At 41.0% G+C, this 16,589-nt stretch overlaps 1 protein-coding gene across 6 annotated transcripts; it reads right to left on the bottom strand.

Moving 5' to 3' along the window:
* Positions 1–612: 612 nt before the first annotated feature.
* On the bottom strand, positions 613–14,420 carry LOC310714991 (alpha-1,3-mannosyl-glycoprotein 4-beta-N-acetylglucosaminyltransferase C). Of its 6 annotated transcripts, none has more exons than XM_083521135.1 (7): positions 10,501–10,666; positions 10,201–10,356; positions 9,364–9,499; positions 9,116–9,237; positions 4,420–4,540; positions 1,578–3,638; positions 613–1,093 (listed from the first exon to the last, which is right to left on the bottom strand). In XM_083521135.1, the coding sequence occupies exons 4-6, from the start codon at positions 9,227–9,229 to the stop codon at positions 2,506–2,508; spliced, it is 1,368 nt and encodes a 455-aa protein (XP_083377261.1). In that variant the 5' UTR covers positions 9,230–9,237; positions 9,364–9,499; positions 10,201–10,356; positions 10,501–10,666; the 3' UTR covers positions 613–1,093; positions 1,578–2,505. The 6 variants fall into 6 exon arrangements, with proteins under 6 accessions (XP_083377261.1, XP_083377259.1, XP_083377260.1 ...); XM_083521133.1 differs by lacking the exon at positions 10,201–10,356 and having other exon boundaries at positions 9,364–9,416; positions 9,457–9,499; positions 10,501–10,665; XM_083521134.1 differs by lacking the exon at positions 10,201–10,356.
* Positions 14,421–16,589: the final 2,169 nt, after the last annotated feature.

Here is a 16,589-nt window from a genome sequence, read left to right as displayed (position 1 = left end):
CGCTAGCTTTTGTAAAGCTCAGCCTCGCAACACAGAGCAACACTGAACCTCTAGAGACATCGTTTAACCCTTTCTAACTTTTACTTGAATGTGCTGTTGATTCTCAGTAAAATAAGATTTGAAACAACACCCACAACCACACCGAGAAAAACAACAGTAATTTGTGGCTTGAAATGCAGCCTGTGACTGTGTACAGTTTGAAGAGGGGATTGAGAATCAATCCGAGGGGTCGAATTACATTTCTAAACCGTGTCCAATGATGTTGTTGCAGTCGCCAATATCTGCCATGTCTCAACTACATTCTCAGAAAAATAATTGGTTTGTTTGTCACTGCATTTTTTCATCAGTATTTGTTGTACCAGCATTGTTTTTCCTGAAAATATTCATATATACAGTGGTCTACTGAGGGTGTAGAGATGTTGAGTAGGCAAATGTTTGTTTAGTATAAATACAAGATTTTTGTTGCAGCTTCAACGTCTTTCTGTTTGACTTGCAAACTTTTAATGATGTCATCTTTTCTAGGTAAAACAGGAACTAATGGAAAAATTCCACCATGTACACATTTCAGAAATGCACAATAGGCTAAAAAATAGCTTTTGTTTTGGCCTTGTGTATAGAGAAATCTCTTTTATCTGATCACAGATGCGAAAGCAACTCAGCCGGTTGAGGTTTAAAACATCAAAACAACAACTTTCCAATAAAAAGAGAAAAAAAAAAAAATAAACCGAAGAGACATCATTAAATACTTTCCAGTGGGTGTTATATATTATTACTCCTGTGTTATAAAAACAACTGAACCCTTAGAGGCAGCATGGTTTCTAGCCATAGGCAAACTAGGTGGTCACTTATCGTGGGTGGGGGAGGGGGGTGGAGCGTAAGTGAGCGGCTTCTGCCTCCTTCTTATTTACCTGTTTTTATATGTTTACATACTTTAATTCAGACAATTTTGCTATGATTGATAAATGTATTTAACCTTTTTTATGGAAGGTTGTGACATATTTGCATGGTGAGGGGGTGGAGCATTGTGGTGGGATGGCAGATCTATTAGGGGGAACCAAAAAAAATCTTGCCTAGGGTGCCCAAAAAAACCCTTCTGAGAAGATTACTTAACCGTTTACTCCACATTCCACCTGTCAAAGACTGTTTCTTGACATTGAACATCTGATATGTTCTGATTTGAGGAGTTCCGAAAGATGCTCGATCATCTCCCATAGTTTAGAAGTTGGGTTTTTAACAACCAGACCCTGAGTTGTCTTGTCCTTGTACCGTTTTATTAATTTTTTTATTTTTTTATTTTTATACACTGCTTTGTTGTTAATTGTATAGATTTTGTATTTCCTTTCCTTCATTTTACCAGTTCCTTCTTCAAAATGGCTTTTTTTTCTTTGTAGGCAAACCTGTTTGTTTTGCATTTTACATAACTGTGAAAGAAGGAAGTGTCACTGTGCTTCAGAACTCTCTGTTGACGATAAACTTGGAGGAAGAACCAGACGGTATTTGCCTCTTTATATGGGGCTGACAGAACGTCCAAATGAAAACTAACAGCGTGTTGTCGAAAGATACCTCCAGCTATGAACAGCTGTTATTCTAGAAATAAAGTGCTGTAGAAAATAAATGTGCTTAATCTGAGTGTTTTGCTGTGAACTGCTACCATCGTATACACACTCCAGTTAAGAGGTACGACCTCAATTTCCCCTTCATTCTTAGCAAAAGAGCACATTTTGACATTCTTCATTGTAAGAACAGATATGTCCCATCTTTGCATCCAAACTATGATATTCTCTCTCTCGCTCTCTCCCATAGTTATAAGTTTTGAGCTAGTCACATTTTTTACATTTTTTCACCAGAATGGAGAACAACCAATCATTTCAAAAGAATCCACACAATCTCATATAGTTCCGTACAGAATGTAACAGAAGGAAATACTCAACTTTTCGTTTCAGATTGCTGGCAGTAGCTTTGGTATGCTGACTGAAGTTTACCTCAGTAAAACTCAATATATACAAGCACTACACATTTACACTTATACCAGCATTTAACTAATCCCCGGAAAGATTTGGCATTAAAAGATTTGTCAGTACGCCTTAAACATCATTCACTTCGTCATCGCTGCTGGAATGCTGTCCTCCGGTAAACTCTTTTAAGGGTCAATTATCCAGGATCAGGCATTGAATGCGTCGAATGTTCACAGGAATGACTGCAGGCTGGGAAATACCACAACCGGGATCATCATTCAAATGTCTTACTGCAGTTGAACATCTCGTCGCCGTACTTCGCTTGAAATCTTCTGTAGATATACGTAGGTTTTTTTCCGTTTACAAGGAAAATGCTGTTTCCACAACACTGTTGTCGAAATTTTGTCTAACTGATTCTGGACTGGCCCGTGACATGTGATCAAATAAAAGGTAATCATCAGCTGAGCTGTTCAGATCTGATTGTTGGTATTTAATTATCCTAAGTGTAATGTTAGGATTTACCTAAATAAAATGGACATCTTGTCCTACCTCACTTCTTTAACCAGATCTGGATGTTTCTTATGATCACCCAATCCAACTGACTTGCGGTCACTCTGATTTTCAAACACAACACCGATCTGTTCAGTGTCTGGTGAATATTCTCAAGCTCAAAATATCCCTTGTTAAAAATTCCTAAATTGTGAATCTCTGTGCACTCCACTCCTTTTGATGTTTTCAAGACACTTTCCCCGAGCTCCACCTCAGCAGACTGAAGCGTGTCCTTCCCATCCTGGCCTGTCTGAATCGCAATACGCGAGATCATGGCTGGTTTCTCAAAAGCCATGAGAAAGAAGTTTCCTTTGTTTATAGGGGTCACACCCCAGAAATAGTTTGATCCTTGACTGTACGCTTGGTCTGGATCGTGGTTTTTAAAAGCTTTGATGTCAGTGTAAACAAAGGCTGGCGGATTATCTGCAGGATTTACGTTGAAGTCATCATCTTTGAGGTGATTATACGTTCCCTTGAATGATGAATACGTTCCCATGTGCTGGAAGAGTGACGGCTGAAAGCGGATGACCTTGTCCTGCATTAGCAAAGTACGAAAGTGGGACAGTAGGAAGTCACAAGGCATTTCCTGGTAAAACAAAAAAAGGAAGTGAGCCAGACGAGATAGATCTTTCGAGTGATACAGTTTTCCAATATATCCCAGCTTGGAAAACTCGAGTGTCACCCATGGTAAAGATCCTTTTGAGTTAATTTGACCTTGAATGGAGGACAAAAATCCTTTAGAGCAGCTCACGTCATCTTCCAGCATTATGTAATACTTGGAAAGTCTGGCGCTGAAGTCCACCAGAAAGGCATAGTCGACGTTCTGCTTTGAGCGAAAGCTCACGCGATCCGGAGCGTCGTTAAAATTTCTTTTCAGGCCTGTCAGAGGAGGGTAGTTTTCCTGATCGGCATGAATTACAACAAGCTGACCCTGGACCAATCTTGTTGAAAACTGATTCTTAATGCTGATTAGAGTTTGTTGAACCCGGCGCAGGTCAAAATCAGCCAAAAGAACCACGACCACCATTTCAGCAAGCTCCTTCTCCGAAGACTGATTAAAGATGGAGTGAAGGGTTTGTAAAAGATAGTTCTCTTTCTTTCTCTTCACAGAAGAGAGGCCCACAGTGAGATACTCTGCCAAACAAGAAAACTGTTATAAGAGGTTTAACAGTACAGTAAAAGTGTGAATCCTGTCTGGTCTCTTGCAATCAATATTCCACTTACAGTAACGTGTACATTTGTTCTGATAAAATTCATAAATGCCATACTGAAGAAATTCAGCCTTGTGCATTTTTCAATCATTATAATTCACATCGTAGTTTAGATCAGGAAATACTGAAAGTGTGCACCATCATGCATTAATCTATTTTGTGGTGCTGTTTGTACTAATTACATTGAGAAATGTAACTGTAATGCTGTTTGCACTCTGTTGTCTCTTGTCATTTGCACTCTAATGTTACTTGCCTTATTCCTACATTGCTTTTTTGGATATACCTATATATTGACTATATGATTACTACTCTATATAGTCACTGTACATTTTTGACCTCATTTCTCTGCACAATGCACCTTTGTATTTGCACAATGTTTGTTTGCTCTGAGCTGGTCTCTACTCACTACATTATACCTGCACTTTTTGAAGAAAATATAATATACAAAATGAAATAACATTTCAATTAAGCTGTGATGTATTCTTGTGAAGCAACATAGTTAACAACAAATGTTAAATTAGCACCCTAGACAATGCTAAACTAAGCTATGCTATTAATATAAGCTATTACAATCTTCTCAACTCAAAAAGCTGACATTTTGGTGGGAGGAAAAACTACAGAATAGACGATTTGGGTGTGTATTTTCATATCCTCATTCTTGTGAAGTTCAGGCTTTACATATATTAACCCGAGTTTGTTCTTACTTTGCTGAGGCGAAATCTCTCCAGCTAAGACTCGAACAAGAGCTCTGAGACAAGGGATATATTCCTGATTTTCCTGAGAGCATTTTTCACTGCTGTAGTTCCCCATTAGCCAGGCAGCATTCTGCAACACACAACAGATCCATTCAGTGTGACGCCGTTGTGGCTAATTTGATTAGTAGTTCCTATAGTGGATATGAATTGTGTGATTTATTCAGTAAATTTTTTGCCCAAATTGCCAGCTCTGGTTTACACCAGCCTTTTTTAGGGGGTGCAGAAAAAGCTTTGTCATCTTATTAATAATAAGTAGTTTATAGCACGATTACAAGATTTATAGTACAGATTAAACATTTTTGTAAAAAGTAAAAAAAAATATATCATGTGTAATCTCTATGCATTGGTAGGAGTAACATGCAGGACATTTCTTGTTGATGAGGTTTCTAAATGTCATAAGCGAAATTAAAAGGAGTAAATTAAATATAAAAAGGAAGTAATAGATGAGAGAGGAAAACGGAAAGCATTAAAGAGAAACCACAGGCTTTTAAAAACAAACGATTGTCTCATATAGACAATATAATTCGATTATAATAATAATAATAACGTCCCCCTCCTTGAACTGCCACCTTAACGTGGTGGAGGGGTTTGAGTACCCGAATGACCCTAGGAGCTATGTTGTCCGGGGCTATATGCCCCTGGTAGGGTCTCCCAAGGCAAACAGGTCCTAGGCGACGGGTCAGACTAAGAGCGGTTCAAAAACCCTTATAAGAAAAAACAGATCAAGGACCGTGACGTCGCCCGGTATGGCGCAGCCGGGGCCCCACCCTGGAGCCAGGCCCGGGGTTGGGGCTCGTATGCGAGCGCCTGGTGGCCGGGCCTTCCCCCACGGGGTCCGGCCGGTCTCAGCCCGAAGGAGCGACGTTGGGCCGCCTTCCCGTGGGCTCACCACCTGCAGAAGGGACAGCACGGCTTGGGCTCTGGAACCACACTCCTCGAGAAAGGGATGGACTCTTCACCACTCTGGAGTTGACCATGGTGAAAGGCGGCGGGCTGGTGTGGGTTTGCTTATAGCCCCCCAGCTCAGCCGCCATGTGTTGGAGTTTACCCCGGTGAATGAGAGGGTCGTTTCCCTGCACCTACGGGTCGGGGATAGGTCTCTCACTGTCGTGTGTGCCTACGGGCCAAAAGGCAGTGTAGAGTACCCGGCCTTCTTGGGGTCTCTGGGAGGGGTGCTGGACAGCGCTCCGACTGGGGACTCCATCGTACTACTGGGAGACTTCAATGTCCACGTGGGCAGTGACAGTGACACCTGGAGGAGCGTGATTGAGAGGAACGGCCCCCCTGATCTGAACCTGAGCGGTGTTTAGTTATTGGACTTCTGTGCTAGTTACAGTTTGTCCATAACGAACACCATGTTCAAGCATAAGGGTGTCCATCAGTGCACGTGGCACGAGGACACCCTAGGCCGTAGGTTGATGATCGACTTTGTGGTCGTTTCATCTGACCTGCGGCCTTATGTCTTGGACACTCGGGTAAAGAGAGGGGCGGAGCTGTCAACTGATCACCACCTGGTGGTGAGTTGGATCCGATGGCGGGGGAGGAAGCTGGACAGACTCGGCAGACCCAAGCGTACTGTGAGGGTCTGCTGGGAACGTTTGGCCGAGTCTCCTGTCAGAGAGATCTTTAACTCCCACCTCCGGCGGAGCTTTGACCGGATCCCAAAGGAGGCCGGAGATATTGAGTCCGAGTCGAGTGGACCATGTTCTCCACCTCCATTGTCGAAGCGGCCGCTCGGAGCTGTGGCCGTAAGGTCTCCGGTGCCTGTCGAGGCGGCAATCCCCGAACCCGGTGGTGGCAACCGGAAGTAAGGGATCCCGTCAAGCTGAAGAAGGAGTCCTATCGGGCCTGGTTGGCTTGTGGGACTCCTGAGGCAGCTGACGGGTACCGGCAGGCCAAGCGAACTGCAGCCCGGGTGGTTGTGGAGGCAAAAACTCAGGCCTGGGAGGAGTTCGGTGAGGCCATGGAGAAGGACTATCGGCTGGCCTCGAAGAGATTCTGGCAAACCGTCCGGCGCCTCAGGAGAGGGAAGCAGTGCCATACCAATGCTGTTTACAGTGGAGGTGGAAAGTTGTTGACCTCAACTGGGGATGTCGTTGGATGGTGGAAGGAATACTTCGAGGATCTCCTCAATCCCGCCGTCATGTCTTCTATTGAGGAAGCAGAGGCTGAAGGCTCAGAGGTGGACTCGTCCATCACCCAAGCTGAAGTCACCGAGGTAGTAAAGAAACTCCTCTGTGGCAAGGCACCGGGGGTGGATGAGATCCGCCCTGAGTACCTCAAGTCTCTGGATGTTGTGGGGCTGTCTTGGCTGACACGCCTCTGCAGCATCGCGTGGCAGTCGGAGACAGTGCCTCTGGAATGGCAGACCGGGGTGGTTGTCCCTCTTTTTAAGAACGGGGACCGGAGGGTGTGTTCCAACTATAGGGGGATCACACTTCTCAGCCTACCTGGGAAAGTCTATGCCAGGGTACTGGAGAGGAGAATACGGCCGATAGTAGAACCTTGGATTCAGGAGGAACAGTGTGGTTTTCGTCCAGGCCGTGGAACACTGGACCAGCTCTATACCCTCTACAGGGTGCTGGAGGGTTCATGGGAGTTTGCCCAACCAGTCCACATGTGTTTTGTGGATTTGGAAAAGGCATTCGACTGTGTCCCTCGCGGCGGCCTGTGGAGGGTGCTCTGGGAGTACGGGGTCCGGGGCCCTTTACTAAGGGCTGTCCGGTCCCTGTACGACCGAAGCAGGAGATAGGTTCGAATTGCCGGCAGTAAGTCAGACTTGTTCCCAGTGCATGTTGGACTCCGGCAGGGCTGCCCTTTGTCACCGGTTCTGTTCATAATTTTTATGGACAGAATTTCTAGGCGCAGCCAGGGGCCGGAGGGTGTCCGGTTTGGTGACAACACGATTTCGTCTCTGCTCTTTGCAGATGATGTTGACGTGTTGGCTTCATCAGACCAGGACCTTCAGCACGCACTGGGACGGTTTGCAGCCGAGTGTGAAGCGGCTGGGATGAGAATCAGCACCTCCAAATCCGAGGCCATGGTCCTCAGTCGGAAAAGGGTGGCTTGCCCACTTCAAGGTTGATGGAGAGTTCCTGCCGCAAGTGGAGGAGTTTAAGTATCTTGCGGTTTTGTTCACAAGTGAGGGAAGGGTGGAACGGGAGATTGACAGACGGATTGGTGCAGCTTCTGCAGTAATGCGGTCGATGTACCGGTCTGACGTGGTGAAGAAAGAGCTGAGCTCTCGATTTACCGGTCAATCTACGTTCCTACTCTCACCTATGGTCATGAGCTCTGGGTCATGACCGAAAGGACAAGCGGCCGAAATGTGCTTTCTCCGCAGGGTGGCTGGGCGATCCCTAAGAGATAGGGTGGGAAACTCGGTCACTCGGGAGGAGCTCAGAGTAGAGCCGCTGCTCCTCCACATCGCGAGGGGTCAGCTGAGGTGGCTCGGGCATCTGTTCCAGATGCCTCCTGGACGCCTTTCTGGGAAGGTGTTCCGGGCGAGTCCCACTGGGAGGAGACCCCGGGGAAGACCTAGGACACGCTGGAGAGACTATGTCTCCCGGCTGTTCTGGGAACGCCTCGGTGTCCCCCCGGAAGAGCTGGAAGAAGTGTCTAGGGAGAGGGAAGTCTGGGCATCTCTGCTTAGACTGCTGCCCCCGCGACCCGGCCTCGGATAAGCGGGAGAAGATGATGATGATGATGATGATGATGATGATGATGATGATGATAATGTCTTTGCAAAACAGAGAAATCAAAACAAATTTGAGAAATGTAACCATGACAAGGCAGGGAGGAACCAGGACCAAAATTAAATAATAGCCAAAATACCTGGTCTAACCCAATGCACATTAAGTGTACACATTGTGCTTTATAATATCAGCACATGGTAAATGACTTTACTGCTGCTATGACCTCTCTGGGTTTGGTTCTTGTCTCTCATGCACCAAAAAAAGTTTTAGTGACGTCATTAGGAAACCAGAAACATGTAGGTTTAAGAGCTAAAACCAAACAATGAAGATATTATAATTAATGGCAGCATGATGACTTAACTTGCCATGCAACCAGCAAGTTTTGATTGGGCAGGAGGGCCAAAAAGTAAGGAAAAAACAAGGACAATGTGAAATGAAGAAAAGAATAATATATGAAAGAAGGATAATACTATAATGAATACACTTCAATTTGTAATTTACTTGAATTGACTAGCAAGTATTTTTGTATGTTTATAGTTTTTTGTTGTTTTTTATTCATGCCTGATTGGCAAGATAAGTGGGTGGGATTAGACGTTCTTTCTTTTTCTTTTTTTTTTCTTTTTTTTTTAAGAGAAGAAAAAAGGCATTGTCTATGTAACCACATGATGTGTGGCCTTGGGATCGAAGTTGGGTCATGTGGGAAAACAGACTGCTAAATCTCCTAACAGACTGCTGTAAGATGACGAAGAGTGATATAGAAATTGAAAGAGGTTGTGAGAGAGAGAGAGAGAGAGAGAGAGAGAGAGAGAGAGAGAGAGAGAGAGAGAGAGAGAGAGAGAGAGAGAGAGAGAGAGAGGCGAAAACAGGCTGCACATATGGGGGCAATTTATAGAAAAAAGTCTGTATCCTGAGAACCTAAATGTGTGTGTGTGTATGTGTGTGTGTGTTACCATGGGTTCTAGTTCTGGTTCTGTCTCTTTTGCTCTCCTCATCGAGATATACATGCAGGTAAGGATGAGAAGACCAACAAGTGTCTGTATAAGCGTTTTCAGGTGACATCTCATCTTGAAGTCTGCAAATAAAATGCAGGTTACTATGACACACACACACACACACTTTTCTTTATATTACACATTGCCTTTACATGACTAAACCGGGTTAGATTTGTTATTAGGTTGCATTTTAGTCAATTATATACCTTAGTCAGTGAGTGTCACACAATCAGCTGTTAAAGTCCAGTCCATATATATATATATATATATATATATATATATATATATATATATATATAGTTCAGCCCCAAGTTACCAGAGCTTCAGGCATCTCTCTCCATTCTGTGGTTTTACAAAATAACAGCAACATCAGTATAACGATGGTAATGATTAAATCAATGAGCGTACTGAACTCTGTGTCTTGGAAACTGCAATGTTACACTAAACACCAAGCTCGAGATGGGTGCAAAAACACAACCCAGATCACCAACTAATATGAGAATGGTGTGTGCGAGTGTCAGTGTGTGTGTATGGATGCAAAGCTGAATGTCTAACCAATAAACAGTTATGCCCTAACAGCTTTAACTGCAAATGGATAAGAAGAAGAAAATTACTATTTTTTATTTTTTAATTTCCTTATTTGGTTTTTATCAGTAAACACACATTTCTAACCACACTATATACCTACATAGTGTGGACATAAATTGTGACGTTTGTGTTGCAACACGTCAAAAACCACGGACTTGAAAGAAAAAAGAAATACGAAAAAATTGAAATAGAAAACCCAGAAATCTCTCACTACCTTACTCTTTTGAAAAAAATGGAACCGAAAAGTCTGAAGCCTTGCATTTTTTTGGATTTCAGACTAAATTCGTTTTGAATTGAAATGAAAGTCTTTACAGTTCAGCAGCTCTTTCCTGTGCTATCTTCATTTCCTCCCCGACCTGTTGCCCACCATTTCACCATTGCCTGTCAGCTATTTATTTCTGTCTGAACGTGTCTCTGTATTTTGTTCTCGTTCAATCATTAATCTTATGCAAGACCTTTATCCTGGGCTGTGCTGCTCTGGATTCCTGGGAAACCTCTGTAGTGACGATGGAAAGCCAGTCCATGTCAAGGCACCATACACTCGTGCTCATTCATATACTAGGGTGATGTCAGGTAAAGTGCTAGTGCTGTTGTGAAGGAAACTAGAGAACCTTAAGAAACACATGGAGGGACACGTGGAGAAGATGTAGCAGACATTATGAAGAGCTTTGGGGATTAAAAGATACCAAGGAAGAGGAAGAACAAGAGAAAGAAGTAATTTTTTTTGTCATCCAAACATAATAAAAGGTTCTTACCTTAAAGACAGCTTCTGTCCCATGTACATGTGTGTGTGGGTTTGTTTGCCCTTTTTGCTAATAAAGATGTCTATCGAGCACTAATACAGTTCGAAGTGCACTTTCGCTGATCTTGTGTGCTGTTCTACATGACTCACACTCTCACTCTCACTCTCTCTCTGACAAAACACACACACACACACACACACACACACACACACGCATACAGAAAAACAAAGAAATTTCAGGGTAATGCTTGTTGGCACAACTCTGCTCTGAAAACTTTTCAGCAGAAATACATCTTGCTGACAACTATGACATGAAAACAAAGGAAATTGTGGGCTTGTCCTTTTATCGAGTCATTTTTACTTTTTCAGTGTAGTAGTATTTTCTTTCTGGAACAAAATACTGGATTGACTCTTTTTTTTGTTTAAGGCACGATATTCGATTTCTTGATTATTTTTCAAAAGTCCAAAAAAGAAAATATATAAAAAGGACATGATAAGATAATATGATTTTAAGCATAGCCTCAGAAAGTGTGAGTTACATGGCCTAAAACACTGCAAATATAATAAATTACAGCTCGGATTTGTTTGGACGGACCTCGTGTCAGTTATTTAATAGTCCTCAAATGTCCCATCAATTTGCCCAGTAAGTGCAATGGGAGAGAAAATAGAGCTGGATGTAAGCTTTTAGTGCAGCCAGATTATTCTTGTGTAAGCAAAAAATCACGCTGTATTTTGGAGAAAGAAGAAAAAAAAATAAAAGGAATTGCAATAATACTAGAATAAACACTAAAAGTTTGGATAGACAGAGACAGCTTCATGACTTGTTTGGGGATGGTGGTAGCTCAAGGGTGGTATAATAATAAAAATAAAAAAAATTCACATGATAAAACCTTTGTGCTTAATGTCTGAAATATATTCTGGACCTCTTCAACTCAGCATTTTACTGACTACACCTGGGCTGTCAAGTGTTATCTGAAAGAGGTTGATGTGGGTGCAGGTGCAGGTGCTCATTCTAAGCAAATGGAAGCCACACCTTACTGAGTCTCCTAAAAAACCATGGTCATCTAAATACCTGGTGGAATCAGGTGAGGCTCTCATATGACTGGAATGAATGCCTACACCCACACTGATCATTTTATATCAAACACATGTATCAAGATCAAGTTTTTTCTGATTAATAATCTGAAGTGAATATTCAGGAGGAGGTTCTTAGACAAACATTTAAACATATTTGAATTCAACGAGGTTTCCAATGACAAAGCCTTAGCACACAGAGTGATTAGGTCATTACATAGAAACTGTTTAAAAAATAAATAAAAATAAAATTTTAAGTAAAGACAAACTTGCTTTCCTTAATTTCATAGCTTTTCTCGGTTGTACACTGCAAGAAGTGTACTAGCCGTTCCTATCCAATCACTTTACAGCTGTCACTTCACTTGTTAACACAGCAATCTTTTGTGAGCCTTCAGAATTAACAGTACATTACTAGAGAAACACACGGTTAATGAGGTGATACAGGAAAAACTGTATCTCAAATTTCATACGGATTACACAATCAGAGATTAGTTTTCAGTGTGATTTATTGAAAAGTAGACATTTTGAGCTTTATTTACATTTTTTTTTATATCTGTGAGCCAAGTATGCACTGAGATTCAGGTTGGTTTTTTTGTGCCTGTGAAGAGAGATTTTTGTTTTGTTGTAATGTGTATAAAATAAAAGTATTGCTCTTATCTGTACGAACAAAAAAGACGTTATCAGGAAAAAAAATGCCACAAAATGAGTCAGCGCGTTTGTCAACCCCAGAAGGTAAATTGTCAGATGTGCGCATCATGGGAAATTTGCCAGATTTGAGACTTGGCGCATCAGTAAAACAAAAGTTTACTGATTTAAAATAATTTTTCGGTAGTTTATTAAAATTGTTCATATCTAAGTAAAGAAATGCCGTAGTGAATAAACGTGTGTTGTGCTAAAGGTTTTAACTTCGCCTCTTTTATTTTTATTGATTTATTTTTTAATAAAAATGGTCAAACAGAAATGCGTGCTGCATTTATCGTGCGGGAATAAAACTTGTGCAGTTTAAAATTAAATTAAATGAATTTTTACAGTCCTAATGAATACAAAACGAATTTCTCAGTTCGGTACCTAATGAATGTATCCAGACTGAACATGTATCATATAGAACACAATCAAGAAGAAAAGAAGATAATCAGGTTATATAGATTAGATTATAGATTAGATTATGAATAGATTAAAACTAAAGCAACAAGCCTGTTTAAAAATATTAAGAAGTACAAAGTACAGATATTTGTGTGAAAAATTTTACGAGTAAAAGTAAAACCTTATAAAAAATTTATAGTAAAGTAAAGTGAACTCTAACCCAAAAAATCTACAGTATCTGTACTTCGTTATTTCCCAACCAATCAGATTTTGAGTTGGTGACACTGGGGCTATCTAGCAGGCATACCGTAACGTCTGCATTTTCACGTTGTTTGATTGGATGGTTAGAGAGCACACTAATCAGTGTTCACAAACTGCATCTGTAGCAAACTGCACAAGCTGAAATATATTTGTGTGGATTTAATACCTGTTTAATTTTTTTATTCCACAATTTTTCGTCAAGTTTATTTCTAATGATGCTTTTCAAAAATGGACATTGTCTTAAAGCAGATTTACAGAATTCAAGAATTAAGGTGACCGATGTGTATTTATCCCTGATGAGCAGCCTGGGCGACTGTGGCAAGGGAAAAACTCCTTAAGATGTTATGAGAAAGAAACCTTGAGAGGAACCAGACTCAAAAGGGGAACCTCATCATCTTTTGGGTGATATAAAGAGTGGGATCATAAATCATAAAACACCGGAGAGTGCGAACTAAAATAAGCACCGGAATGTAAGATTGTGAGTAATGTCCTTTCTACAGTCTTATACAGAAAGTTGACTTTATGGAACCAGGAGCTACTGAACAACTCATAAAATAGCTAATAACTAACTTGTGACAGAGGGGAAGAAATTGATTTGGTTGCAAATAAACTTACAAGGTTGTTTTCAAGACAGAATTTTCTAGAAAAGCTGGATATTGTGAGAAAAGGTCAGCCAAAATAGTTTAAAAGAGTTTTTCAAATTCCCAGGAAAAGCGTAATGCATAGGGGGGGAAATGCACAAAAATATGAGGGTTATATTGCTGCATGAGAAACCTGTCTGTGACGCAGCGCTCTGTTCTACTGTATAATATTGATGGTTTCTATAGCCTGATGATATTAAGGGGTGGATTGATTCAGGCAGGAAGGAACTATCTTCAGTGCTGATTAGAACAAGGAGTCCTAGAAGAAATAGTTTTTACCCCCACAAAGCCTTGATCTCAAAATTATAAAGTATGGGATTACATGAAGAGACAGGAGAGGCTGTTTACATCCACAAAGATCCGTGTTTAACTTGTGTGCAAGTGTACTTAGAAGAATTCATGCTGTTTCGCAGTCAATGGGTGGTAACAACAAAAATTTATTTTGTTTCACTCAAGTTTAAGCTTCCTACAAAGCAATTCCTGTTATATTTAATAACTTAATAAATGTTTCAACTTACATTTGAAATTAATGGTTCAGCAATGGTTTACTTTCCATTATTTGATTTCATTCAAATAAACTATTAACACGAATTTATAAAGCGTTTTTACTTCACAGCATTTTTCACAACTGGCTAGAACTGCTTATCTGCACAAACACCACCGAAGATTATTATTTACAGCAACAGCAGCAGACTGTCGATCATGTGATAAAAGCTCACAGAGTGAAAGGTAAAGCGTTCGGTAATGAATTAGAGCTCACACTCACCCGAGTTTGGATCAATCTGAACCTGCTCACTGCATTCAGGCTCACGGGTGGATTTGGGATGAGAGCACACTCACACACTTTCTCTCTCTCAGACACACACACACACACACACACACACACACACACACACACACACACGTCATGTAAAGCAGGTAACGCTCTCTACAGGTTATGCATAGGTTTTAAACCAAGGAATATTCACCACACCTACATCCACTCCTACTTCCTCATAAAACACATTCAACATGACTGTCATGGGGCTGATGGAGATTCTCTGCCTTCCACACGCACACACACATACACACACACACACACACACACACACACACACACACACGCACACGCACACACGCACACACTTCCTGCTATATCTATCAGTGAGAACGTTACTAGCCTTTACATAATTACAAGCAAAAAAAAAAAAGTTCCTCTCTGGTTCCTCTCAAGGTTTTTTTTCCCCTCATACCATCTCAGGGAGTTGAAGGCAAGAATCTATACACCAAGCTTTGTTTAATGATCCTAAAGAAAGCCTGGCCTATGAAATGCTCAAAATGTAGATGATCTTTTCTGATCTCAGGTTTGACTTATTTTAATTCATTTTTTATTGTAGAGCACTTTTAACAATGGACATCGTCTCAAAGCATCTTTACAGAGATAAAGAGCTTATATAAGTTGTATTAAAGAATGTATAGAGCAAATATTATTAAATATTTTTTATACAACTTATATAATTTCATAGGCCAGGCTTTCTTTAAGATCACAAAGCTTGGTGTATAGAGTCTTGCCTTTAGGATTTTTCAGGTTATGAGTGCTGGAAGAACAGGCTCTAGAAATCTATCATTGGTCTTCAGAGACATTGCTTTTAATTCGTGTGTGACCACCTTTCATGAAAATTCCACAAATTCCATGATTCCATGAAAACCTGGTGGATGATTAATACTGCAGTGCAAGTTAAATAGTTTGGTTTACATTCTGTGGTCATGTTTTTGAAAGCAATTACTATCGAAAGATCTGTTGAGAAACGTTATGTGTTTACAAAAAAAGGTGTCATTACTTTTGCTCAATCTGTCTCAGAAACATCTCATTGGGTAAAACGCATGCACCCGCTTGTCCGTGCTTGTACGTGTTCTAGGGTAGCTAAGGCAACAATAGTGTTTGCTCTACGCTGCTATCAGATTTCTGCCGCTATTATCTTAACCTAAATACACAATGAAATTTGACCTGTTTGGGGTGAAAACAAACAAAAACCAGCTTATAATATTTTTTGTGTGTAGATATCAGTTATGCTGCAGCAGAAACAACTGGGTAATCTCAAGAACAAAAAAAAAGGGCAAAAAATACTAACTGAAAGAAAAACAAATTGCGTGCCTTTGAGCTGCACAATGATGCACTTTTATTATTTTCTTATGTACATACTTTAAAGAAAAAAAAAAAGAAAGAAAAAAAAAAAAACCTTCACAGATATACACTATATGCAAAAAATTAAGTTTGTGGACACCTCACCATTGATATTGATTGATATCCCAGTCCACATTTAGTCGCCATTTGCTCTTAAAATATCCTCCACTCTTCTGGAAAGATGTTCCACTAGATTGCGAAGTGTGATTGTAGAGATTTGAGCTCATTTAGTGTAGGTGAGGAGGCTTGGGGTGCAATCAGCATTCCAATTCATCCCAAAGGTGTTTAGTAGGATTGATGTCAAAGCTCTAGAGCAGGCCACTCAAGATCATTGAGGGTGTTGTTCAGGGGGCCCAGGAGTGGGAACTTGGTGTGTCTGGGATTTGACCTCATGACCTTTGTATCCAAGGTCTAATGCCTTAACCACTAAGCTACCACGTCCTTATTTCATGCTACAGCATCCAAAGACATCTTATACAATTGTGTACCTCCAACATGGTAATACCCATTTGGGGAAGAACCACATAGACCTGAAAAAGGTCAGGTGTCTCAATACATTTGACCATATAGTGTATAAACACTCATGACATAAATTTGAAATGAATACATTTTTCATGAATTTGCAAAGCAATCGCAACTTTGGTGAGGAAAAACTCCCTGAGAAGACATGAAGAAGAAACCTTGAGAGTATCCAGACTCAAAAGGGAACCTGTCTTCATCTGGCTGACACCAGAATAATTTCCTTCTATAACTGTACACTCTTTAGACTGTAAGTCTAAGATGTTATTAACTCTTCACTGTTGCCCGTGGCGACCGCAAGCGAAGCAATCATACCAAAACTGTATCGTGTCCCCCGACCCACGCCCAAAGAAGTGCAAG

Source organism: Silurus aristotelis (genome assembly GCF_946808225.1).
Source record: "Silurus aristotelis genome assembly, chromosome: 19".
NCBI classification, from domain to species: Eukaryota; Metazoa; Chordata; class Actinopteri; order Siluriformes; family Siluridae; genus Silurus; species Silurus aristotelis.
Note: the sequence above shows the minus strand (reverse complement) of the source record. Positions and strands in the feature narration are given on the sequence as shown.

Coding starts and splice junctions, on each gene's coding strand:
- LOC310714991 (XM_083521136.1), bottom strand. CDS start 9,229: ATGAGATGTCACCTGAAAACGCTTATACAGACACTTGTTGGTCTTCTC. Junction 4,541..9,115: donor AACCAGAACTAGAACCCATG/GTAACACACACA, acceptor TGTGTGTTGCAG/AATGCTGCCTGGCTAATGGG. Junction 3,639..4,419: donor AGAGATTTCGCCTCAGCAAA/GTAAGAACAAAC, acceptor CTTGTTTGGCAG/AGTATCTCACTGTGGGCCTC.